General features: G+C 39.7%; 3 protein-coding genes across 3 annotated transcripts; 1 reads left to right on the top strand and 2 right to left on the bottom strand.

Moving 5' to 3' along the window:
* Positions 1-1,183: 1,183 nt before the first annotated feature.
* ZRA1_2 (ZEB2-regulated ABC transporter 1) lies at positions 1,184-6,567 on the top strand. Its single transcript, XM_018279736.2, has 11 exons — positions 1,184-1,360; positions 1,465-1,880; positions 1,934-2,073; positions 2,131-2,665; positions 2,725-3,312; positions 3,366-3,967; positions 4,029-4,374; positions 4,427-4,739; positions 4,792-4,964; positions 5,015-5,476; positions 5,532-6,567. Exons 1-11 carry the CDS (start codon positions 1,351-1,353, stop codon positions 6,432-6,434), a joined length of 4,488 nt encoding a protein of 1,495 aa, XP_018125400.1. The 5' UTR covers positions 1,184-1,350; the 3' UTR covers positions 6,435-6,567.
* A 316-nt stretch (positions 6,568-6,883) lies between these two features.
* VE01_10332 (uncharacterized protein) lies at positions 6,884-7,654 on the bottom strand (the record flags this gene model as incomplete). Its single annotated transcript, XM_018279735.1, has 1 exon — positions 6,884-7,654. One exon carries the CDS (start codon positions 7,652-7,654, stop codon positions 6,884-6,886), a length of 771 nt encoding a protein of 256 aa, XP_018125414.1.
* Positions 7,655-22,952: 15,298 nt separating this feature from the next.
* On the bottom strand, positions 22,953-25,590 carry VE01_10331 (uncharacterized protein). Its single transcript, XM_018279734.2, has one exon. The coding sequence runs from the start codon at positions 25,441-25,443 to the stop codon at positions 23,233-23,235; it is 2,211 nt and encodes a 736-aa protein (XP_018125402.2). The 5' UTR covers positions 25,444-25,590; the 3' UTR covers positions 22,953-23,232.
* Positions 25,591-26,114: the final 524 nt, after the last annotated feature.

Below are 26,114 nucleotides of genomic sequence, written 5' to 3'. Positions count from 1 at the left end.
TGGTGATGGGGAAGTGGGTATTATAAGGTATTGAGGGTTATTTGGGAGGGTACGTAAGGAGAAGGGCCATGTAAGCCTCAATAAGAGAGAGGAACTATACTTTCGGCGAGTACTTTTATGCAAGAGTGAGATGGATAGCTGTGAGAGTGTCTGTATGATTAGGGAGGGGGGGAGATGGGATTGGCATCCCGGCGACGATTCCCTATTCTGTCTTGTTGCCCTTTCTTCTCACACACACTGACGCGGAATTGGAGAATGATGGGATAGGACAGAGGATAGAGGGGATGGTACAGATAGCACAATATGGATAGTATAGGGCCTGGGATGTCTGTGTGGAGGATGATGTACTCTGCACAAAACCTCCTCGCACCCCTCCCTACCCGTGCACCGAGAATTGATAGTATACCGTACTGCTGTACAGTATCATACACACGTATCAACGTCAGTATCTTAAAATCAAAACTCGGTGGGAACGACGAGGTATATCGTTATTCTAGAGGAGCTAGTTTGGAGTATGATCACACTAGCTCCTCTAGCTCTCTTAAGGCGCCCGGCGTTCCGCCGGTGAGTAATCACATCGGAGCCTCGATGGCAACCGATTGCCGCGATTAAGAAGATTCAGTGGTAGTCTCGGCTGGACTTAGCATGAGCTCGGAATTACTTTACTCCTATGACTATTCCAAGATAGGTAAAGACGTTCGAGTGCCGGATATTATGCAACTTTTCCCCATAAACTATCTGCATAAATTCTCAATTATACGCTAGTACTACTAGGTAAACATACATCGGAGGTTTGCACAAGCCCGAATGGTAACTACAAGGCACAAAGAAGAAAATAGAATGGTTAAAGTGGCCCTTAAACGGAAGTCATACGCTAACCATGCAGCATGAAGCTCGTGCCGATGCTCAATTTCATAACTATACGTTGGTATCGGAGGTTTGCCTAAACACAGAATGGCAAACGTCGAGAAAGGAGTAAAGGAAGCAGAATAACTAATCCTCAAACATCAATCGTGCCTTGGCGGTACAATCCGAAGCCTCTACCTTGCTCTATGTGTAAGCACGAATTAGCGCTTGCCTTGCACGGAACCCGGATGCCTATAGAAGAGCATAAAATTTAAATCGGGACTTATAGCAACGCAGGTCCCTTATGTGGTGAAGCTACTTAAAAATGTGAATGGAAGGATTGTCTTATAATCCATATCCCCTATACTCTCCTTGGAATTTCATGTTTCCTCTATTCACTTGATTTCCTTTTTAGTTCTTCTCTTTTATTTCCTCTTAGATTAAGACTACTGAGGCAGCTATTTCACTTCGCTTCGGGCCACTTGAGCCATAGTCCCCGTTACAATGTCAACCCGTAAGTGCATCGAAATGGTGAAAGAATTCAGTTAATGCGCCGACCTCACTGCAGAATCTACCTATTTAAATTAAATAACATCTTAGTAACTCATAAAGAAACAGGGAACCTAGACGGAGAAACCTTGTCTTTTGAATCCACCGCAGCCCCTTCTCGCACCGAAAGCGTAAGGTATCCTACTGCCCAGAGTCACACCGACATCGATTTCAGCCAACTCGAGAAGACTCTCACAAAACAAGAGAGAGAAGAGAAGGCCCAAGATGAAGAGCTCCACGAGCTGGCAAGAAGGTTCACCAGGCAGTCCCGTGCATCTGTGTACGACAAGAACCCTTTCGAGTCCGACGAGGATTCGATCCTGAATCCAAATTCGCCAAACTTCCAACCAAGAGCATTCACAAAGTCAGTGCTTAATCTCCAAGCACGCGATCCGGAAAAATGGAAGCAACGGACGGCCGGATTCGCCTTCAAAGACCTGAACGTATATGGTTTTGGTTCAGGGACTGATTACCAGAAGACTGTGGTATGTTATTACCATGCGGTTGCAAATTTTAGTATGGCTGCTAATAGTTAAAGGGAAACGTCTTGCTCCAGGCCTTTGGCATGGCTAAGAAACTTTTCGGTCAAGGGAAGCCCGGAAAGATCGACATCCTCCGGAATATGGATGGTGTTGTGAATCATGGTGAAATGTTGGTTGTACTCGGTCCTCCCGGAAGGTAAGATACATCTATCTGTGGTTACCGCTGTTATACATGGACTCATATCTAATATAGTGGATGTTCAACCTTTCTCAAAACCATTGCGGGAGAAACCCATGGTTTCTACATCGACGACAAATCGCAAATCAACTATCAAGGAATCGAACCGAAGCAAATGCACAACGATTTTCGAGGCGAAGCCATCTATACTGCAGAGGTCGACGTGCACTTTCCTATGCTTACCGTTGGCCAAACCCTCGAATTTGCGGCTCAAGCAAGATCCCCTCGACATATACCTGGCGGCTTAGCGCGAAATCAATACGCTGCATACCTTCGCGATGTCATGATGGCCGTCTTCGGTATCAGCCACACTGTCAACACTCGAGTTGGGAACGACTTTATCCGTGGCGTGAGTGGTGGTGAGCGGAAGCGTGTCACCATTGCCGAAGCAGCCCTTAGTGGCGCGCCGCTTCAATGTTGGGATAATAGTACTCGGGGACTGGACAGTGCGAACGCCATTGAATTCTGCAAAACTCTTCGGCTTTCGACCGATCTTGCCGGATCCACTGCGGTGGTTGCTATCTATCAAGCGCCTCAAAGTGCTTACGATGTATGATTTCCCACAATTATCTTCTAAGCTGCCTTGCTCTAGTACTAAATGTTACACAGATCTTCGATAAAGTAGTTGTGCTCTATGAGGGCCGTCAAATCTACTTTGGCAAGACCACTGAGGCGAGGGAATACTTCGTCAATCTTGGCTTTGATTGCCCAGATCGGCAAACGACTGCGGATTTCCTGACGTCTATGACAAGTCCCCAAGAGCGTATTGTACGACGGGGATTTGAGAACAGAGTTCCGCGCACTCCTGACGATTTTGCTCAAGCTTGGCGGAACAGCCCCGAGCGAGTTGCGTTACTCAAGGACGTTGGCAGCTACAATCAGAAGTATGCTCCCGGTGGCCAACATCTAGAAGAATTCAAAGATTCTCGAAGGGTTCAGCAATCAAAGAATCAGCGAGTTACCAGTCCTTTCACATTGTCATATGGTGGACAGATTGCACTTTGTGTTCGGCGTGGTTTCTGGAGGCTGAAGGGCGATCCAAGCCTAACTCTCACTCAACTTTTTGGTAACTCCATAATGGGTCTTATTATCAGCAGTATCTTCTACAACATTTCGTCCACTAGCGATAGCTTCTTCACGAGAAGCGCGCTTTTATTCTTCGCCATATTAATGAGTGCTTTTAGTAGTGCTTTAGAGGTACGTCTACTAACCCATTATTTGTCCTGACAAACTCCTAATGATTTAACCAGATTCTGACACTTTACGCTCAACGTCCCATTGTTGAAAAGCACTCTCGATACGCTCTCTACCACCCGTCCTGTGAGGCTATTGCTTCTATGCTTACAGACATGCCCTACAAAATATGCAACACCATCATCTTCAATCTCATCATCTACTTCATGACAAATTTAAACCGAGAGCCTGGAAACTTCTTCTTCTTCCTGTTGATATCATTTATGCTGACAATGGTAATGTCCATGTTGTTCCGAACAATTGCTTCGGTCTCTCGAACTCTATCTCAGGCCATGGCTCCAGCAGCTCTCTTGATCTTGGCTATCGTTATTTATACTGGATTTGCTCTCCCAGTTCCGAATATGCGGGGCTGGGCCAGATGGATTAACTATCTCGATCCTGTTGCCTATGGCTTCGAAAGTCTCATGATTAATGAGTTTGCTGGACGCAAATTCGAATGCCCTCCCTCCATGTTCGTGCCAAGTGGACCTTCATATATGAATTTGGAATCGACTCAAAAAATCTGTGCGTCTGTTGGCGCCGTGCCTGGCGCCAGTTCGGTTGATGGGACAGCTTACATCATGTCTGCCTTTCAGTACGATCCATCTCATAAATGGAGGTATGTTTGAAAACAACTTAGCCACTAGCTCATGCCCAATTACTGACTTCTTTGTTAATAGAAACTTTGGCATCTTAGTCGCGTTCATGGTTGGACTCTGCGCTACCTACATAGCTGCAACCGAATACATCTCGGCGAAGAAATCAAAGGGTGAAGTCCTTCTCTTCCGACGAGGACATGCCCCTTCAGCTCTACTTAAGAACACTACTGGTGATGAGGAAGCTGCAAGTGGCGAAGCTGCTACGATAGACAGAACAGCTACTCATATATCAACAATGATTGAGAAACAAACGGCCATTTTCCATTGGGAGGATGTTTGTTACGATATCAAGATTAAAGGCGAACCTCGCCGGATTCTAGATCACGTTGACGGTTGGGTAAAACCTGGTACATTAACAGCGCTCATGGTATGTCTTACTCCACTCCCTTCCAACACATCAAGTTATTAACAACGGAAAGGGTGTCTCTGGTGCTGGTAAAACCACCTTACTTGACGTTCTGGCTACCCGCACAACTATGGGCGTTATTACTGGAGGCATGTTTGTCGACGGTAGCGAACGTGATGCCTCTTTCCAACGTAAAACTGGCTATGTCCAACAGCAAGATCTTCACCTGTCCACGTCGACTGTTCGCGAGGCCTTGAACTTCAGTGCCCTCCTCCGCCAACCTGCGAAGGTTCCTCGCCAAGAGAAACTCGATTATGTAAACGATGTGATCAAGTTGCTAGATATGGAAGAGTATGCCGATGCTATTGTCGGTGTGCCTGGTGAAGGTGATGTTTTTGCATACTCAATGGGATGAACTTTCCTAACATAAGACTTTAGGCCTCAACGTTGAACAGCGCAAACGCTTGACAATCGGCGTCGAACTCGCTGCGAAGCCGGAATTGCTTCTTTTCCTTGACGAGCCCACTTCAGGCTTAGACAGTCAAACCTCGTGGGCGATTTGTGACTTGATGGAAAAATTAACCAAGAATGGCCAAGCAGTTTTGTGCACAGTAAGTAAACAGTCTATTGTTGGTGTTCAATAACCTGATACTTGATATAGATCCATCAACCCTCCGCGATGCTTTTCCAAAGATTTGACAGATTGCTCTTTCTTGCCAAAGGAGGAAGGACCGTTTATTTTGGCGAAGTCGGACAAAACGCATCGATTCTTAGCAACTACTTCGAGCGAAACGGAGCGTTTGCATGCCCGGAGGATGCAAACCCGGCCGAATGGATGTTAGAGGTTATCGGTGCGGCACCAGGCTCCACTACTGAAGTCGATTGGGCTTCAACTTGGAGGGATAGCCCTGAGTACCAAGACGTGCATCGCGAGCTTCAACGCCTCAAGGACGAAAGGCCCCCAATTTCGCAGCCTTCATCGGCGCCGGTTGGGGAGGGCAGCTATCGTGAATTTGCAGCTCCATTTACTTTCCAGCTAATAGAGGTCACCAAGCGTGTCTTCGAGCAATATTGGCGTACGCCTTCTTACATATACTCCAAGACAGCACTATGCGTCTCGTCGGTATGTTGCTCCCTTACTCTCCATCTAGAAATTTCGAGTCACTAATTTTCATCAGGCGCTCTTCATCGGCTTCTCCTTCTTCAAAGCAGGGACTAATAGACAAGAGCTGCAGAACCAAATGTTTTCCATCTTCATGCTCTTCACGATATTTGGCCAGCTAGTTCAGCAGATCATGCCGCATTTCGTCACTCAGCGCTCCCTCTACGAAGCTCGCGAGCGCCCGTCGAAAACCTATTCCTGGCAGACATTCATGCTCTCGAACATCATAGTCGAGCTGCCCTGGAACAGTCTAATGGCCGTCCTCATATTCTTCTGCTGGTACTATCCCATTGGGCTCTACCGCAACGCCGAGCCTACGGGCACGGTGCATGAGCGCGGCGGACTCATGTTCTTGCTGATTTGGGAGTTCCTCCTCTTCACATCGACCTTCACCAACATGGTGATCGCAGCCATCGAAACTGCCGAGACCGGAGGCAACATCGCTAACCTCATGTTCATGATGACGCTTATCTTCTGCGGTGTCCTCGCGTCCCCCGACGTCTTCCCCCGCTTTTGGATCTTCATGTATCGCCTCTCGCCATTCACATACCTCGTCGACGCCATGTTATCCGTCGGAGTCGCCAACACCAAAGTGGTCTGTGCCGCAAACGAACTGCTCCACTTTGACCCGTCCGCAAACCAAACCTGCCTTGAATACATGAGCGATTTCATGTCCGTCGCTGGCGGGCAAGTGCTCAACCCTTCGGCCACCGCGGATTGCAGCTACTGCGCCCTGGATTCGACAAACCAGTTTTTGGAGTCTATTTCTTCGTCGTACGACCATAGATGGCGCAACTTCGGGCTTCTTTGGGTGTATATTATTTTCAATGCTGTTATGGCTTTGGTTTTGTATTGGGCGGTTAGAGTGCCCAAGGGTGCGAAAAGGGCGACGAAGGAAGTAAAACAAGAGAAGAAGTGAGAGGGGACGATAGAGAGAGAGGGATAAAGGAGGGAATGAAAACTAGACTGACATAGTATAGAAAGAGAAGATAGAACAAGGGCAATAGGAGCATCATTAGACTTAACTATTACGCTAGCTAGCACAGCACCATTTAATATTTCCTTTGTTAAAAATAATATTTCAATTCAACGCAATCGACATATCCTCGCGAGAGGAAAGATCGCTTTTTGGCCGGTTTCCCTATTACAGACTTAGACAAGGCCAAGAGTAGGTCATTCCATTAACTAGACCACCATTATAAGGTAACTACCCTTTATAATAGATTATTTACACTAGTTAACTAGTAACCGTGGGTGGAAGCAAGTGCGCGCACTCGCTTAAAAGTGGAAGCAAGTGCGCGCGTTCAAATTGCGACGTAAGTACCTGACCATAGTAATTTATATGTAAAAGTACTTCAAAACTCCAAATTACAAAATCATCACTTCCTCATTCCCACTCTCACTCCCACGCCCACTCCCACCCTCACTGGCACTCTCATACTGGCTCTCAGGCTCAGCTTCTGGGTCGGTAATTGGGTCTTCTAACTCCGGAGGAATTGGGAGGCCTAATTCAGTAAGCTGAGCTAGGCTCTTCTTCCGGGCTTGCTCCTGTTTCCGTGCTTTAATTCCTGCCTGCTTGAGCTGATTCCGGGCCCTATTTCTGGCCTGGCTCAGCTTCCGGGCTTCTGTGGCAGCGACCTTCTGGGCCCTATGTTGGGCCTGGCTCAGCTTCCGGGCTTCTGTAGCAGCGAGCTTCTGGGCCTGAAGCTCAGCTTTCTGGGCCTGAATCTCGTAGGCATCAGAAGCCCGGAGCTCACCTCCATACTGGAGCCGGCCCCGGCCCCCCTGCTTCTTCTTCGAGTTCTTGACCTGCTGCCGAACAGCCTGCAGGTCGAGTTCCTGTAGCTGGCTAGTAGCTAGAACCCGCTCAGTCCCAGTAAGCCAGTTGCCGTAGCTCTGCCTTGAGGGGCTACTAAAGGCCTGTGGAACCCGCTCCTTCCACTGCTGTAGGCCCTGTTCTACACCCTGTAGTGTAGACGGAATAGGGGTTATAGCCCGAGGTAGGGTAGGTGTAGTAGGCTTCGTAGGCTGTGAGTACGTACGTAGCTTATCGAGTGCTGTATTACAGCTTATAGGCCAGATGCCAGCTTTCTGGAATGCTGATTGTATAGTAGAATCCTTGAAGGTTCGCTCCCGCATTTGGGGGAGATCTCTCATAAATAGAGGTAGGTTGTAGGTAATGTCCACTTCTCGTATGGCACGGAGCACAGCCTGCCTATGCCAGTACTTATATGGTTGGAATATCCCCACATCTAATGGCTGTAAAACGTGTGTAAGATGGCTAGGGAAGGCTAATAAGACAATGTAGCTTTCTGCAGCTAGAGTGAGGAACTCATCGCTCCTATGGCTTATATGAGAATCAAGGAGTAGAAGCTTGAGATTCTCAGGGCTATGTAGAGTAGTATGCTCTATAAAGTGCTATAGCCACTATAAAGCAAGCTAGCTATTAGAATAGCTAGTCTCTAATAGTAATATCAGCTCATTACTAGAGAGGTTTTTAGGGTACTACGCCTCTATATAAGTTTTACCTCGTATAACAAGTACTAGTAGAATATTCTGTCTAGCTGTAGATACTGCCTCTATAATTGTAATAGAAAGACTATTCTTAGGGCTTAGTATATAGAGCTGCTTTACTACTCTAGGGACTATAACCTACTTACCTCCTAGAATTCTAATCCTAAACCTAGTTTCATCTATATTCTAGAGTAACTGTAGATTTATATAATATTATAGTACTAATTCTATATACTTTTTAAACCACTCTATAATAATAGAAGGCTCTTAAGCTTATGTACACTACTAAGCAATAGGCTTTATAGTAATAAAGTGAAAATCCTTAAGCTCTTACTTTATAAGCTTATTAAGCTAGTTTTGTAAGGGTGCTAGTAGTAGCTTCTATAGGTAGTATACTATTACAGCTAAAACATACAACCTATATGCTACAACATAGAATAATAAGGTAAAATAGCTTATAGCTAATTAGTAGTAAGAAATGGATATAGGGATTATAGGTAGCTTAGTTAATAAGGGCACCTTTAGGGAAAGGTACCTTTCTTAGAAGGTACCTAGTAAAAGAGAGGTGCCTATTAGGAAAGGCACCTATGTAGAGTAAGGTGCCTCCTTAGAAGGGCACCTATAGGAAGTAGTACCTATAATAAGTATAGCACCTCTTATAGGACACACATGTAATTAGATTAGTAGGAATAGTAAGAATAGCTAGAGAGTCTACTATTCTAACTATTCCCTTTAGCATAACGCTACTATATAAGTAGATAGTTATTTCTTAGATAGGAGCTTTATACTTAACTTAATATAGTATTTGTTATATACTATAATGTGTTTTATAAAAGCCTTTATGTCTAATCCCCTGCCTCCTCTATTAAGTAAACTAACGTAATGAAACCTCTATAAGTCTTATAGTTTAAGACCTAGTGTTACACTTTAAGCACCACTTCTACAAGGTACTAGCTTATATACAAAGCAACATAGTAGGAAACAATTCCACTTCTAACGTTAGGACAAAGGGAAAAGTAGCTATAGAGCCTATTCCTTTACCTACTACTATGCCTATACCTAGGGGGCCTTACCCCTTAGACAAGCTTAAGATTACATTCCTAGATACATTTAACGGAGATTGTAAGAAGCTTAAGAGTTTCCTTATTTAGACAGAGTTGTAGATAGCCTTTAACGCTAAACACTTTGCCTTTAAAGTATAGTAAGTCTTATAGGCTATAGCCCTCTTAAGGGGTACTGCCTTAGACTAGATTGCTAACTACCTAACTAACTACATAAGCTACTATGCTACTAATAGGAGGGTTACTATAATAGTAAACTAGGGTACTAAGGACATCTTTATCACTTAGGTAAGCTTTGTTAAGCAACTTAAGGCAAACTTTAGAGATGTTAATAAGAGAAGGAACGTAGTGCAAGCAATTTAGGCCCTTAGACAGAAAGGGTCTATAGTTATATATACTGCTAAGTTTTAGCAGCATACCCCTCTTACCTATTAGGGAGATAAGGCTATATACAACTAGTATTATAAAGGATTAAAGGATTATGTAAAAGATAAGATCTCTTAATCTAACAAACCTAACGACCTTAAAGAACTCATTAAGATAGTATAGAAAATTAACAATCGTTACTATAAACGCTAACTTAAAAGACAAGGAGGAGCATCTAGCTACTAATAGACTTAGAAAAGGAAGACACTAAAGAGCTATTAGCCCTAACCTATAGAGCTTAACGCTACGTTTAAGCCTAGTAGAAGACACTATAACCCTAATAAGGAGCAACAGCTTAAGGAGTAGCTATGCTTCAATTATAACAAACCTAGCTATATAGCCTAAGATTGCAAACAACTTAAAAAGGGGAACGGTAGATGTAAGTTTAGTAGACAACTTAATGCTACTTAGAAGGGACAACTAAACGCTACGTTTATAAACAAACCTAATTAGGGGATTAACAGTGTTAGCACCCTAGAAGGACAGAGTTTAGACAATAAGGATCTTAACGAGTTTAATACATTGCTTAAAATCAAAAATGAACGCCTAAACAAGGGATTAATAGAATCTTAGAAACTTAGGTTAAAAGAGTTTAAAGAAGACATAAAGGGGATTACGTTTAAGGAGAACCTACTAGAAGTAGTAGATATCTATAGGTAGAGCATGCTCTATAAAGGAACCCCCTAAGCAATTCCTATACTACTACCCCTAATAGGATAGACAGGCACTTAATAAGACTAGGAAGTTGTAGTTTGTACTATAAGGTGCTGCCCTAGGTACCCACTAAGAAGGGAGCCCTATAGAGTAAACTATACCTCTAAGGAAGCCACTATATAGTTAAAATACAAGCTTACAGAATATAATGCGTAAGACGAACAGTAGGAAGACACTTAGGGACCTAAACCCTAGGAACTACAAGTAGACTAAGCTGCTATAGACTATAAACCTACTAATAGAGATGTAGAAAGGTTATGTGTAACTATAGAGAAATCTAAGCTTATAGGTAAGACAAAGGAAGAATAGGAATTAACAAAGTTAGATGCATTAAGGATTAATTACCCCTAGCACCTATATATATTCTAGGAACACTATAAGTACAATAACTATAAGAGTTACCTATAGAAAAAGACCTAGTATCAACTATTTCTAAAAATTGCACCTTAGGTCTACTTTATAGATATAGACTAAATTCATGCCCTTAGACAAAGTTAGTCTAAAGGAGAACTACTATTAAAGAAACAATAATAGGTATATAAGAAATACCTACACCTACTAAATGAAGCAGAAGGATAAGGAGGACAATCTTCCTAAGGACCACCTATAGAGGATAATAAACATTACTATTACTCCTTAGACAAGTTAAAAAACTAGGAGTCCTTAATAGTAGGCTACTAGTAAGTAACAAAGAGAGGCCTAATATAAAGTAGCTATGTGCTATAGAAGGCAGCATACAACTATATATAGTTGCTAAGATACAACAGCAACACCTCTAAGCTATAATTAACTTAGGAGTAATAGGCAACTTTATAATAAAGAAAGTAGCAGACACTTAAGGTTTTAAGACGTAATTAAAAACCGATCCTTACCTGTTAATAGTAGTAGATAGAGAGCCTATCTTAACTAATAAAGGGATAGTAACCTATAAGACAGCCCTATTAGAAATAGTTATACTACATAGACATAAGGAAACGATCTAATTTAATATTATATACATAGACAACTATACATGTATCCTTAATGTACTATAGCTTAAGAAACACAACCCTTAGATCGACTAGTAGAACGAGAAAGTTATAATAAGCTAGTATATATATAAACAACAAACAGATACGCTATAATAGGAGAAACCCTCTTAGGGCTAACGTAAGGTGTATGCAACCTCTATAGAGCCTAGTAACCTAGCCTAGGCACCCTTACTAATGAATATACTAGTAGAGTATAAGGAATATAAGCAGCTATTCTAAGAAGGCCCTAAGAACAAGGCGCTTCCTAAGCACTAACTATAGGATTATATAATACCCTTAGAAGAAGGAAAGAGTCTACTGTTTAGACTAATATACTAGATGTTAGTAGATGAGTTAAAACTGCTAAAAGAATATATTAACGATAACCTTAAGAAAGGATTTATTAGACTGTCTAAATCTCCTATAGGAAGCCTAATGTTATAGGTTCCTAAGAAGGATAGAAGCAAACGACTATACATAGACTATTAAGCATTAAATAACATAACGATAAAGGATTAATACGCCTTACTATTAATTAATGAGTTACACAATAGATTCTAAGGAGCTAAGATCTTCACTAAGCTAGATCTATATAGCGTGTACAACCTAATCTAGATAGCTAACAGCAAGGAGTAGAAAACAGCATTCTACACCTACTATAGCCTATTCGAATATTAAGTTATGCCCTTTAGGCTAACTAACACCCTTACATCTATATAACGCTTAATAAATAACGCTTTATATAAATATCTAGACATATTCACTATCGTTTACTTAGACGATATACTAGTATACTTAGCAAATAAGGACAAACATGCTTAGTATGTTAAGCTTGTCCTTTAGAAACTAAAGGAATACAACCTACTATTAAAGCTAGAGAAATGTAAGTTCTATAAGAACTAAGTTGAATTCTTAGGCTACATTATTAGAACGCACAGCATTAAGATAGACTAAGTAAAGGTTATAGCAGTGTTAGAATAGCTAACACTAACTATAGTTAAGGAAGTATAAGCCTTCTTAAGCTTTGCTAACTTCTACTATTAGTTTATTATAGGATATTCTAAGGTAGCTTAACTACTTATAGAGCTTACTAGGAAGGATCTTGTGTTTAAATAGACAGATAAAGTAGAGGCTGCCTTCTAAGAACTTAAAACGAAGTTTATAGAGGCACCTATCCTAGCAACATTTAACCCTATAAAGAAGATTGTCCTTAAGATAGACGCTTCTAATTTCGCAATTAGAGCATGTCTAAATTAGCTAGGTAAGAACAGTAAGTTCAAACTAATTGTATACTACTCTAGGAAACTATTACCTATAGAGCTTAACTATAACATCTATAATAAGGAGCTACTAGCTATTATTGTTGCCTTTAAGTAGTAGTGCATATATCTTAAGGGATCTACCTATACTATGTAAGTGTAGATAGATCATAAGAACCTTATATACTTTACTACAACTAAGGTTTTAAACTATAGACAAGTCTACTAGGCAGAAACCCTTATAGCCTACAACTTTATAATAACCTATTACAAAGGCTCTAAGAATGCAAGAGCAGATGCCCTTAGCAGAAGGACTAACTATATTAGCCTAAAGGAAAAAAGACCTAGAGCAATATTAAAGAAAACAGACGTAGGAATGTAATATAATGAACTACTAGCTATAATCGCTATTATAGAAGATATAGAACTTAAGTAGAGACTTAAGAACGCTTACGTAACAGACGAAATAGCAAAGTAAACCTTAAACAAGGTTAAAGGAAACTTCTCTATTAACGAATAAGGGTTAATTCAATTTAAAGGGTTAGTGTATGTCCTAAGTTAAATGAGACACCTACTAGTGTAAGAATAACACTTGTTACTAGTATATAGTTATTAGGGAGTAACATAAACCTTTAAACGAATTACACAACACTACTACTTCCTAGGGTTATAAAAGCAAGTAGAAACAGTTGTGTTAGGATGTAACATTTACTAAAAGTCAAAAGCAAATAGACATGCACTATATAGACTTTTAAAGTCACTACTAACACTAGGATAAGTATAGTCCTTAATAGTAATTAACTTCATTATTAAGTTGCTACCATTAAAAGAACTAATGATAGGATTTGTTATAGACTTTATTATAGTCTCTAACTACTAACTTATAAAGGAAGCCTACTTTACGCTGTTTATAGAAGCATTAGACATAAAGGCATTAGCATATATCTTCCTAAAAGTCATCGTTATAGCATATAGACTACTAGACGAGATAATTTCAGATTAAGACAAGCTCTTTACATCTAAATTCTAGCAAACAGTTATAGCGTAGCTTAGAACAAACTATAAGCTGTCTATAGCTTTTTATCTATAGATAGATAGATAGACAGAACAAACTAACTAGATGTTAGAAGTATATTTACAAAGCTATGTTAACACTAAACAGGATAACTAGGTTTAGTACCTACATTTAGTAGAATTTACATACAACTTAGCACTATTAAAAGTAACAAAAGTCTTACTATTCTTTACTAACAATAGATAGCAACTAGAGGTGTATAAGATACTAAGACTAGATAAATTTTGTTCTAAGGAAGGAACGTTAGAAGTATTAAAGATACTTTCCTTCTAAAAACAACTTGCAATAGACATCTAGTTCTTAAATGAACAATCTACTATATATATAAACAGGAAGTGTAGTATAGAACCTACCTTTAAGGAGGGGGATAAAGTATACCTACTCTAAAAGTACATTAAAACGAAACGACTAAGTACAAAGTTAGACTTTAAGAAATTGGGACCATTTAAGATATTAGAGAAAGTTAGCTTAGTTAATTACAAGCTATAGCTACCTAAGAACTCTAGACTTTACCTAGTGTTTTATATCTTATTATTAGAACTAGTAAGAGGGGACGCCCTAATTACAACAGATACTAAACTTTAACCTAAGAATGAGATCATTAAATATAAGGTTAAGGCAATCCTAGATAAAAGGTTAGTAGGACGCTAAGAAGAGTTTTTAATAAAATAGAAGGATTACAAACCTATAGACAACTTATAGGAGTTAAGGGGGAACCTTAGCTGCCTAGAGTTGCTAGTAGAGTTCTACTATTAACACCCTAGTAGTTAAAGAACCTAGGGGAAAGGGCTAACAGGTAGTTAGGCTTAGGGGCAGTACTCCTAGGGTTAGTTATAGAAGGACTAGTAAGGTAAGCGTAAGCTTTAGTTTCTTACTACTTACATTCCTCTACCTCCTCTAGTTCATTAAGGGTCTTTAGACTATAACGAAGCATCTTAGCACCTTAGGTCTTAAGAAGATCCTACTGTTACTTAAGGTAGTTAAGACATACTATAGCAGTTGCTATAGCTTTATAAGTTATATAGGTTTTAAGGCAAAGACGATCTTCTTCTTTCTATAGCAACTACTAGTTGCTAGTAAAGGGACTAGAGACGTTATAGTTATAGGAATTTATATAAACACATTTATTACATTGCTTAGAGGAAGTAGAAGCAAGGTAGTAGAGACCTCATTTCTTATAGTAGGAATAAGGAGGCATTTTAACCCCTTTATAGGTTATGTAATTAGTAAGTAGTTTGCATTCTTTAATTTTTAAGTGTTTAGAGGAAGACATAGTTGTGGCCTTGCCTACCCTACAAATATAGGGGACCTACTATGCTTAAGTAGGCTAGTAGGACTCTTAGTTAGCAAAGGCCTATAGGACTAGGCCTTAAGGGAGGGGACTTAGTATTATAGCTAAAACATGTAACCTATATACTATAAGATAGAATAATAAGGTAAAATAGCTTATAGCTAATTAGCAGTAAGAAATAGACGTAGGGATTATAGGTAGCTTAGTTAATAAGGGCACCTTTAGGGAAAGGTACCTTTCTTAGAAGGTACCTAGTAAAAGAGAGGTGCCTATTAGGAAAGGCACTTATATAGAGTAAGGTGCCTCCTTAGAAGGGCACCTATAGGAAGCAGTACCTATAATAAGTGTAGCACCTCTTATAGGACACATATGTAATTAGATTAGTAGGAATAGTAAGAATAGCTAGAGAGTCTACTATTCTAACTATTCCCTTTAGTATAACGCTACTATATAAGTAGATAGTTATTTCTTAGATAGGAGCTTTATGCTCAACTTAATATAGTATTTGTTATATACTATAACGTGTTTTATAAAAGCCTTTATGTCTAATCCCCTACCTTCTCTATTAAGTAAACTAATGTAACAAAACCTCTATAAGTCTTATAGTTTAAGACCTAGTGTTACATATACTACCTTATAAACCATATGCTTATTAGCTCCTAGGCCTAGGTAATACTACTCTATAATCTATTCCTTAAGGGCTTCTATTTAAGCTATAGAAAGCACCTTATTATAACCTCTATAAGGCAGCTTCCTTATAGCTACTTAGGTGATTCTTAACTATATTGTTAACTTAGGAACCTTAAAAATCCAACTTACTATTTTAATAGATTTAGAGGGGTTTACTATAAGCTATTTATAGGCATTTAATAAAGGAGTCCCTTCTATTAAATGAATTACATTTAATTACTATATAAAAAGCTATATAAGGGAATGTTAAAGGTTTTAGTAAGAAGTAGCAATAAACATATATAGTTGTAAACGTATACACTTACTTCTACTTTTAAGCAAGTATATACACTTATGTTATAGCTAAAACATACAACCTATATGCTATAAGATAGAGTAATAAGGTAAAATAGCTTATAGCTAATTAGCAGTAGGAAATAGACGTAGAGATTGTAGGTAGCTTAGTTAATAAGGGCACCTCTAGGAAAAGGTACCTTTCTTAGAAGGTACTTAGTAAAAGGGAGGTGCCTATTAGGAAAGGCACCTATATAGAGTAAGGTGCCTCCTTAGAAAAGGCACCTATAGGAATTAGTACCTATAATAGGTATAGCACCTCTTATAGGACACACACGTAATTAGAATAGTAGGAATAGTAGGAATAGTTAGAGAGTCTACTATTCTAACTATTTCCTTTAGCACAACACTACTATATAAGTAGATAGTTATTCCTTAGATAGGAGCTTTATGCTCAACTTAATATAGTATTTGTTATATACTATAACATGTTTTATAAAAGCCTTTGTGTCTAATCCCCTACCTCCTCTATTAAGTAAACTAACGAAACCTCTATAAGTCTTATAGTTTAAGACCTAGCGTTACAACTTACTTCTACCTATAGTTAGAATGTTACCCTCTAGGGGATAGCATAGAATAAAGATGTTTAACTCTAGTACACTCTAAATGGAATTTCCCTAGTACTATTAGATATAATGCCTTTAGGTATAAAATATACACTTACCTCATTTAATAGATTATAAGGTATATGTGTTACTAATTCTACTAATGTTACTAGAATACTTTATATGCTTAGTTAGTAAAGTTAATAGGATAGTAAGAGCACCTTACCTTCTTTAAGCTTAGCTCTTATAATTTATAGTTAACACTTAACAACATTCTTTATCCTATGTTAAGGAGTTGTTATATTAAAGTTAAATGCCTTAGTAAGCATTAGTGTTAATATATTAGAAGATTTTAAATATAGCTCCCTTAGTTATAAGACCTTACTACTATTCTATCTTAATTATAATTTAGACATTATTAGGATAATAAAGTAAATTAAGGAGTAATAAGGTGAATTAAGGAGTAATAGACTCTATATATATGTTCTAGGCCACTTACAAATAGATCGAATTTGCAAATGGTCTAGGCCATTTGCAAATGGCCTAGGCTACCTATAAATATCTATGTTTGTAAATGGCCTAGGCCATTTGCAAATAGTTAGATCTACCTAGGCTACTTGTGAATTGTAGGAGTAGTAAGAAGGTAGAAATATTATATTAATCTAAACTGTGTTTCTAAATGTATCAGCTCTAGCCCACTTCCTCCTAGGTCTCTTAACTAGAGCTATTTCTATCTAAATAGCTAGACCTAATAAGTTACTATAGTTATGCTCATCTCTATAGCAGTGTACGCTACACTGTTTGCCCTCCTTATAGCACCTACACTGCTTTGTATTACAGTCCCCCTTATACTAACATATATTCCTACCTATACACTTATAGAAGCCTCTCTTACAGCTAGCATAAGTGTAACTTTCTTTATAGAATTAGGAATAATAATATCTAACTATAGAGCTTGCTCTACAACCCCTAGCTCTTTAGTAGGAATAAGGTGTTTAATAATACTAGACAAGGTTACAACCTTATACCTATAAGAGTAAGGTTCATCTAATATACGTGCAAAGAGCTGCTTATTATTAGTTAATGTTCTATCTTCTCTTAGAACCTTTAAGGAGACTATTGCCCTAATATTAAAGTGCTTAATATCATGCTTCTTTGTGTACTTTCGCACTATCTAGGCTCTTGCTTTCTAGGTAGATTCTATAGCCTGTTGAATTACTAGATCTTATGCCTAAGCCTAGCTCCTGCTCCTACGCTTAAGCTGAGCTTAGAGCTTAAGCTCACTCTTAGGCTCGCTTTGTGGTTCGCTCTATAGCTCGCTCTGTAGTTCGCTCTTAGGCTCGCTCTGTGGTTCGCTCTATAGCTTGCTCTTAGGCTCGCTCTATAGCTCGCTCTGTGGTTTGCTCTATAGTTCGCTCTGTAGTTTGCTCTAGGGTTTGCTCTAGGGTTTATAGGCATTAATGTCAAACCACTCATTAATTAGAGAGCTCTAAATCAGTAGTGTAATTCGTAGGTTGATTTCTAAGCCAGCGTCTAGGCTAATTTGCATTGTAATTTAAGAGTTCCCTTAGTGAATTCTAATATCAATTCTTAAGCTAGCTTAGGCTAGTGGACTTAGGCTTAGGGCGTATATTAGAGCTTAAGTAGAGTCTTCTTAAGCAATCCTAATAGTAAGATCCTTCTGCTTCTAGCTATTAAGCTAGTTGATATATAATGTACGCTCTTAAAATAGCAACTCTACTAGTGTACACCTAATTATAGAATGCTTTTAAGTGTTCATTGCTAGTATAACTTCTAGCAACCCATTTACCTACTCTGTTAATCCGTTATCCATTTTCTAAGCTTATATCTTTACTTTAACAACTCTATTTACTTGTTTAACTAAGCCTTGTGTTTGTAGTGACTATAGTGCTCTATTAATAATCTAAATCCTATACTTTCACAATAGAATAAGTAGAGCCCCTTTAAATTCCTTTCCGTTATTAGATTATATAATCTTAGGTGGTAAGAATGCTATAATAAAGAGAGTAAAGGCCTCTGTAATTAGCTCTACGTGCTTGCTCTTTAATGGATATAGCTAGGTATATTTTAAAAAGTAGTCTTTAATATGTAGAATCCATTTAAATTAGCCTAAAGGCTTATGCTACATATTAATTAAGTTAATTTAAACCTGTTCCTACACCCATTTAGTAATAATTAGGACTAATGGTGCTTTAGTTGCTACTAGCCTATTTAAAGCACAGTTCTTGCATAGCTTTAGTATAAATGCAACTTCCTAGCGATTAATTCCATAGTATTTTTATTAAATAGCTGCCTAAGCCTTCTCTTAACTAACATAGAGTAGTTGTAGGTGTTTATTAGTAATAGTATTAAAGGCCTTACTCTCTAGAACTACATATCTTAGGTTTTGAAACTTAGAATTAGGCTTTTAATATAGCCTATTATTAATAAGTTGGAATTTAGTAAGTGCACGATGCTTTAATCTAGACTTAGTAGGATTCTCTAGCTTAAGATTAGGGTTGTTAATGAATATATGCAACTAGCGCTATTTTACATATAGGATTCGTTCTTAATTGACGTAGTTAGGCCTCTAGATATAGGATTGAAATGCAATACGTACATCGTTAGGAAATGGATTAATAGAAGAAATCGAATTATCTATATTAACAGTTAATAGTTTAGAATGAGGAACTAGGAATTAGGAATTAGGAATAGGTGATAATAGGTATATATTTCTACACTGCTACTCCTACGATTTGCAAGTAGCCTAGGTGGATCTAACTATTTGTAAATAGCCTAGGCCATTTACAAACATAGATATTTATAGGTGGCCTAGACCATTTGCAAATTCAATCTATTTGTAAGTGGCCTAGAACATATGTAATAGCTAGTAAAATATACCTAAATTATAAGTAAGGCTTACCTATATACAACTTATCTTAACTATAATAGTAGGAGTAGGGTAACCCTTAATTATATTATACCTAGGTTCCCTACTATAACTGTTTTATATTAGGGACTATCTAAAGATCTAGTATAACTAGACTATTAGATAAGGGGCAAAAACCTTAGTTAATTAAATAAACAATCTACTATGTTATATATAGCTATTAATAGTAAGCTACCTAGTAGTAGCTGTTATTCTAAATCCCTTTTAGTAGAAGATATACTATCCTTACCTTAAGCTATTATTTTATAGGTATATATAGCTATATCTTTACTATAAAAAGAGATATATTCTACTAAGTACTAAGATAGCTATAGTAAAGTTAATAGGTAATTAGGATAATATTCTTTAGAGTATAAATTTCTAATAGTAGAGCTAATTTAGTCTAATAGATGTTACCCTAGCTAAGTAGTAGTTATTTAATAACTAGAATAACTAAACACTATCTCTAGTAAAAGAGGGGAGTTAAATTAGGAGTTTTGTTATAGGTATAGTAAGAGGCCTAACTTAGGGGCAATGTAGGCCTAGGGACTAGGGCTAGGGGACTAGTGCCTTAGGCATTCTATAGTAGTTATGCCTATATACCTACATACCCTATGCCCTATAGCTAGTAAGAGGGTGGCATGTACTACTAACCTACTACTAAGTTAGTAGGGACCTAACTACAAAGTAGTAGATAAGAGTAGCTAAGCCCCCTATAGGGAGGGCTTAGAGATTAGTCTATTAAATACCATTTCTATTACTAGAGCCTATAGCTATAGCACGCTTCTACTAAACCCTTATAATAAGAGGCATAGTAAAGTAGAGGAAAATAGCATTGTTACTACCTATAACACTAACTAAACACCCTCTAAGCTAGGGCACCCTTAGAGCTATAGCCCTTATAGAAGCTACCCTTCCTAAACGTCTTACTAGCGTTATAACAAGCAGCTACTACTATAAGAGACAAAGGGTTAAAGTAACCCTATATAAAAGACTACACCTAAGTTCCCTCTAATATAGGGCCTACCCCCTACTCTCTATAGGAGGCCCTAACCCTATTCTCTACCTCTTTCTCCTTCTCCTTCTCTTTCCTATAGGAGGTAGGTGCTAGGACTAACTTTATAGTAGTAGCAACAATAGCAGTACCTACCTCTACTACGTTTACTACCTCCTTTAGGAGGCTAGGAACCTCTAACTACTCTATTTAAAGACAGTATAGTAACAAATAAACAACTTAACCTAGGCTAGTACTAATACCCTACTAAGAAAGGAGATTTACTTACCTTAAGTCTTAAATTAAGAGACTTAAGGGCTATGTAAGTTACATAGGCCTCCTTATAGAGGTCTTAAGTTGCCTTGTTCTAGAACTTAGGGATAGAGGTAGTAGTAAGTAATAGGATGTAGTTAGCCTTAATAGCAGTAGCAACAACGTTGTTTAGGACAAGGGGGGTAGCTGCTTTAGTAGTAAAGAGGTTAGTAAACTTAGGCCTAATAAACTAAGGTAGCTATTCCTACTAAGTTAATACTAAACGAACCTAAAAAGAAGCTAAATGCAAAACTAAAGAGTAATAGGAAACCTACTAGAACATATATAGAATGCTATAAAGTATAGTAACTACACTTTAAGCTAGTTAGGGACTAGATATAAGTATAGGCTATAGCCCTATAGGAAATTACCTAAAGGCAGTAGATGTACATAATGTAGAAGGCATCTATAAAGGCCCTAGAGGGCATAGGAACTAGCATCTTTAAATTAGAAATCTATAATTTCCTATTAGCCTAGCCTAAGTTATTACTACTATGCTAGCGTAGTTCCTTAACCTACTAAATCGTTTAAATTGGTTTTATATCTAAAAACAATTAATTAGTATCCTTCTCTTTGTTTAGGAGAGGCTACTTACTAGTCTTAGAGGGGGGTTTAGTATAACGCTAGGTCTTAAACTATAAGACTTATAGAGGTTTTATTACGTTAGTTTACTTAATAGAGGAGGTAGGGGATTAGACACTAAAGGCTTTTATAAAACACGTTATAATATATAATAAATACTATATTAAGTTAAGCACGAAGCTCCTATCTAAGGAATAACTATCTACTTATATAGTAGCGTTGTACTAAAGGGGACTATAAGGAACTATAGGAACTATAAGAGTTCTAATAGTTCTTATAGTTCTATTACATATATGTCCTATAAGAGGTGCTATACTTATTGTAGGTGCTAATTCCTATAGGTGCCTTTCTAGGGAGGCACCTTACTCTATATAGGTGCCTTTCCTAATAGGCACCTCTCTTTTACTAGGTACCCTCTAAGAAAGGTACCTTTTCCTAAAGGTGCCCTTATTAACTAAGCTACCTACAATCTCTATGTCTATTTCCTACTACTAGTTAGCTATAAGCTATTTTACCCTATTACTCTATCTTATAGTATATAGGTTGTATGTTTTAGCTATAACATTTAGTATGTTGTTATAAAGAAAACAATAGGAAGTAGGTAAACCTTAATTTTATATTCTAGCTTATAATAAAGCTGTCTAAATTAGGTTTAGTGCAATCTATCTCTCCTTATACAAACAATCTAGAGTCTATAGCCCTAATTAGACTTAATTTAATACTAACCTAGACCCTCACATATAACTTACTACCTTAAATAAAGAAATACCTACTCCTCTACCCTCCTTAGCAACAACTTAGGCTATAACACCTATAACTTATATAATAAACTAAACATAGAGTTCTATATGTATACTTTAAGGACAAAGCACCCTTTAAAGGTAGGGGGTAGTATAAGGATACCTCCTTACTTAGGTTAGTTATAGTCGTTACATGCTGCCCCTAAGACTTAGGGCAGTTATAGTTTAATTACAACTATAAGCCTTAGGTATATAGCGTAAGGAAGCCTTAGGTAAATAGGGGGTTAGTTAAGTTAGAGGGGTTTTAGGTATAGAAGGAAACAGGAACAGAGGGTTCCCCCTTTATCTTTTTTATATCCTTTATAGTAGACCTATAGGATTACACTAACTTCTATCTAACTTACACTCCTATATACAACTTCTTATAATATAGTACCCTATGTCCTTATAGATTAGCTATGAGATTTACTATATAAGACAGATATAAGAAGAAATCTACTAAAAGCTAACATAGAACAGCTAGATGTGTTAATCTAAGCCTATTTTAGTATGTTTAATTCTAGCGTAACTAGCTAGAACGCACTGCTAACTAGAGGGACTACTAGGGAACGAATGGATGACTCTAAATCTAGCCCCTAGAAGAGCGCTATACTATACTTAAATAAGAATAGAATTTTAACAACTTAACCCTATGGCCTATACCTATGCGTAGTGACACTTTGTAGTAGAAAATTAAGGGCTATGTTTACTGGTATCATCAGGTAGTAACCAGCAGATAGCTGCTCTTTCTAAAATTGTAGCCCATTTATCTCTATTAGCTAATTTTCCAGGGCTGAAAAAGACGCCATGAAAGGTATAAAAGAGCCGGCTAGCGATTCTCGGGGAGGAAGTATCATGTTTGGATTCCGAAGGAGCTCTACCAACATAGAAATGACATAGTTATTCACAAAGCTAGGGTTAAGTAGTTGATAGTTGGCTTCGCCTCAAATTTATTTTATCTTCTCTATCACCATGTGATTTGCCTTTTCCATGCACGTGACACAGAGGAAATACATGGCGCCTAGAAAAAGCTCTCGAACTACGAGAAACCGAACGATCCTCCACCTAATGATCCTCCACCCCGGAATCTTAAATATCAGAATCAAATCACCAGTTTATTGTTGTTATGTGCCAATTACTTGAAATACAATCACACTATAGTTAACTATAAGCCGACAAGATATAGAGAACCACAAGTTCGGTCTAGGTGTCGAATGGTGGGCCGAAAAAATTGGGCAGAAGCATATAGTCTGCCAAGTCCACCGGCACGTTCCCATCAAAACCCATGGCGTCAGTCTCCGACCAAGCGTAATTTTCGATATTTGAATATCCTGAAGCCTGGGGTTGGGTCGAGGAAGCGTTATTAACGCCCAAGGACGGCGTACTCATTCGGTAGCGATGACTGCTCCCTGACGGCACCTGAGCTTCTGCAGCATCAGATGCGTCTGTAGGAAACAGAATAAATTCAAAAGCCTTCATTGCCCAGACCCCCGGGTCCCAGGTATTCTGCGCTTGAATCAATAGCATTTGGCAGTTGTCGAAGCTGGCTTGGATCATTTTCGCTAGATGACTGTTCTGCGCCTGTTGTGCCTTTTGGTAGAGAATGATTCCTGCCATGAAAAACCCAGGGAACACTTCGTGGGGGATGTTGCAGATAGAAGTCCGCGTCGTGAGTTTGAATGCGCTAGAAGAGACCGCTAGGGCCGATGACTCTGTAATGGCAGTGCAATCGTAGCCTCCGGGCAGCGAGGTCGAGAGCGACGACGGATTAGGTCTCGATTGTCGGGGTTGGTCCATATGGAGGAGCATAATGTGATAATTGAGCAGGACATCGAGTTGCACGGCCAATGTCGACACAGAGGATTTGCCTGGCAGGTATTGCATAGCGGCTGGGAGCTTTGCTTTCCAGGCGGCGAGTTGCTCGTGGATTAGATCAGTTGTAGAACTTACACTGGTCGGCCCAAACCGGAAGTACATGATATTTCGGAGGATAAGTGATAACTTCGTAGCCTGAATCTGGTACTCGAACGACTCGCGGCAGCTGCAGCTTAAGGGTACCGTCGCGGATTGACACGCGTGCTCGTCGGGGAAGTCAGCCTCCGTTAACGCTTCAACGTCGCACTGGGCCATATTGATACGGAATGGTCGTCCCAACAGCGCGGAACAGTGGGCATCGCGGACGGCTAACGTCCACCATAACCGCCTGAGCAGGCCCCGATCATTTGATTCCCCATCAACTGCAACAGATTTGCGGTGCATTCCAAGGGCCACGGCCATCGTCACCCCAATCTCGATCCACGAGCATGGGTTCCAGTACAAATCCATCTGCGGGCCCTTAAAACTGAGCAGGATTGCCACCTTGACTAGGATTATTTTACTATTCTCGTAATTAAAATCAAAAAGAGCCTTGGCTCGATCATAGTAGAGCTGACGTGCTTGTGCGCGAGAATTAAACCCAGCCTTGTAGATTGTGGCAGACTCGCAGAAAGTCATCGCAATAAAACAAATGGAATGGAGCAAGATCCATGGTAGCCTTTTATCCTGCTGCGCCTTGCGTAACTCCGTCGGATTCACGACGGAGTATAGGGGATAGAATCGATCCAAGAAGACGTTAATTATCTCCTCCAAAGATTCCGTTTCTGGGTAAACGAACGCCCCCTTCGCCTTCAGACACTCAATGTCATGCGGGCGTAGGTGCTTCGGATGGACATCTTCTTCAACGACGGCCAGCGAATCACTAGTCAAGTGACGTTGGTTGGCATCGTGGAGGCCCGAGTTCATGTCCCTCCGTAGCTGTAGGGCAAAAGTCAAGGGCGAAGGCTCCCCGAACAGAACTAGCTTCGCCTTGCACAAGTTTTCGTGGCCCGCCTGGTCGAGGAAATCTTCGAACATGGTCGCCAGTGACTGGTTGCCTAAGGAATCAGCCAAGGAGGTAGAGGGTAAACTGTAAGGTGAGCGATTTAGATCCACGGCATGAGGGTCACTGGCTGGTTGATCTAAATTCGAAACTATTTCCTGTGGATATCTCGTAGGAGTGGAGATCGTCGTTGTCTCCCTTGCGACGAACTGGGGTAAGGTAGCAGCCTCAACTCTACCGCGGCCGCTGGATGCATCTAAACGCGACTGGGGGCTAACCTGAGCAGTTGACGGACTATGAGATAAGGGCTGTAACGCTGATGGTGGTGGCGATGATCGTAAAGATGCACCAGGCTTCGCCACCTGCCGTCGGAAAGTTCTTCGATCATAAGTGCCTCGGCGGGAGGTAACCAGTGTACACTCGGCGACATTGTCCAAGCAGCATCGGCTACAAGGACAGCCAAGCTCGGCGGCATCACATTTAACCTTGCGCGCGCTGCATCTCTGGCAAGCCTTGAAGGCTCGCAGCCGCTGCTTCCCGCCGGCTGGAGAGACCATGCTGGTCCGTGGGAGAGAGGTGTTTCGTCCGCGATCGAATGTGGTGCTTTGAAGAAACTCTGGCCAAGGATAATAGTTCACGGTGCCCTAGGGGTGCCCTAGGTGTGCCATCTGCTTCGGTGTCGTCCTCTGTTCCCCGCATTTGGGTTTGGACTAGGAACGAAAATGAGTGGAACTGGGAACTGAAAATAGAAAGGCCAAGGCTTCTAAGGCTAAGGCTTCTAAGGCTCTGGTTGGTCGGTTAGTTATTCGGTGGAAGCCTGAGATGACTAACAGGGTTACCGCGCTATCATTGGTTATTGAGGTTTAGGGCCTTCGGAAGTTCCAAACGGCGGTTGGTTTAGGTTCCCTGCAAGCACCTCGCGACTTCGAAGTATATATATGGGCATTTTCCGCAAGGGCCCTGAACAACCAACCATTACATGTGATGGCACATTTTGCCCAAATGCAAGCCCAGGATAAACAGTCAAGCAGATAGTGTGACACTTCTATAACAACAGTTGCTATCCACTCCGGTTTGTGGCACGAACATATAATTCATAGAGCACTCTGTGCATATTTCGTCTGCACACTGCCAGTTAACATGGTTTTTAGTGTGCTTTCGTTTGCTATGTCAAAGCCCCAGAACTGCCAAAAGCGGTTGTCTGGCACTACAAGATTAGGTAAGCGAA

Source organism: Pseudogymnoascus verrucosus (assembly GCF_001662655.1).
Source record: "Pseudogymnoascus verrucosus strain UAMH 10579 unplaced genomic scaffold scaffold_78, whole genome shotgun sequence".
Taxonomy (NCBI): Eukaryota; Fungi; Ascomycota; class Leotiomycetes; order Thelebolales; family Thelebolaceae; genus Pseudogymnoascus; species Pseudogymnoascus verrucosus.
This window is presented reverse-complemented; position numbering and strand designations above follow the sequence as displayed.

Coding starts and splice junctions, on each gene's coding strand:
- ZRA1_2 (XM_018279736.2), top strand. Junction 1,881..1,933: donor CTGATTACCAGAAGACTGTG/GTATGTTATTAC, acceptor TAATAGTTAAAG/GGAAACGTCTTGCTCCAGGC. Junction 2,666..2,724: donor CGCCTCAAAGTGCTTACGAT/GTATGATTTCCC, acceptor AATGTTACACAG/ATCTTCGATAAAGTAGTTGT.
- VE01_10331 (XM_018279734.2), bottom strand. CDS start 25,443: ATGGTCTCTCCAGCCGGCGGGAAGCAGCGGCTGCGAGCCTTCAAGGCT.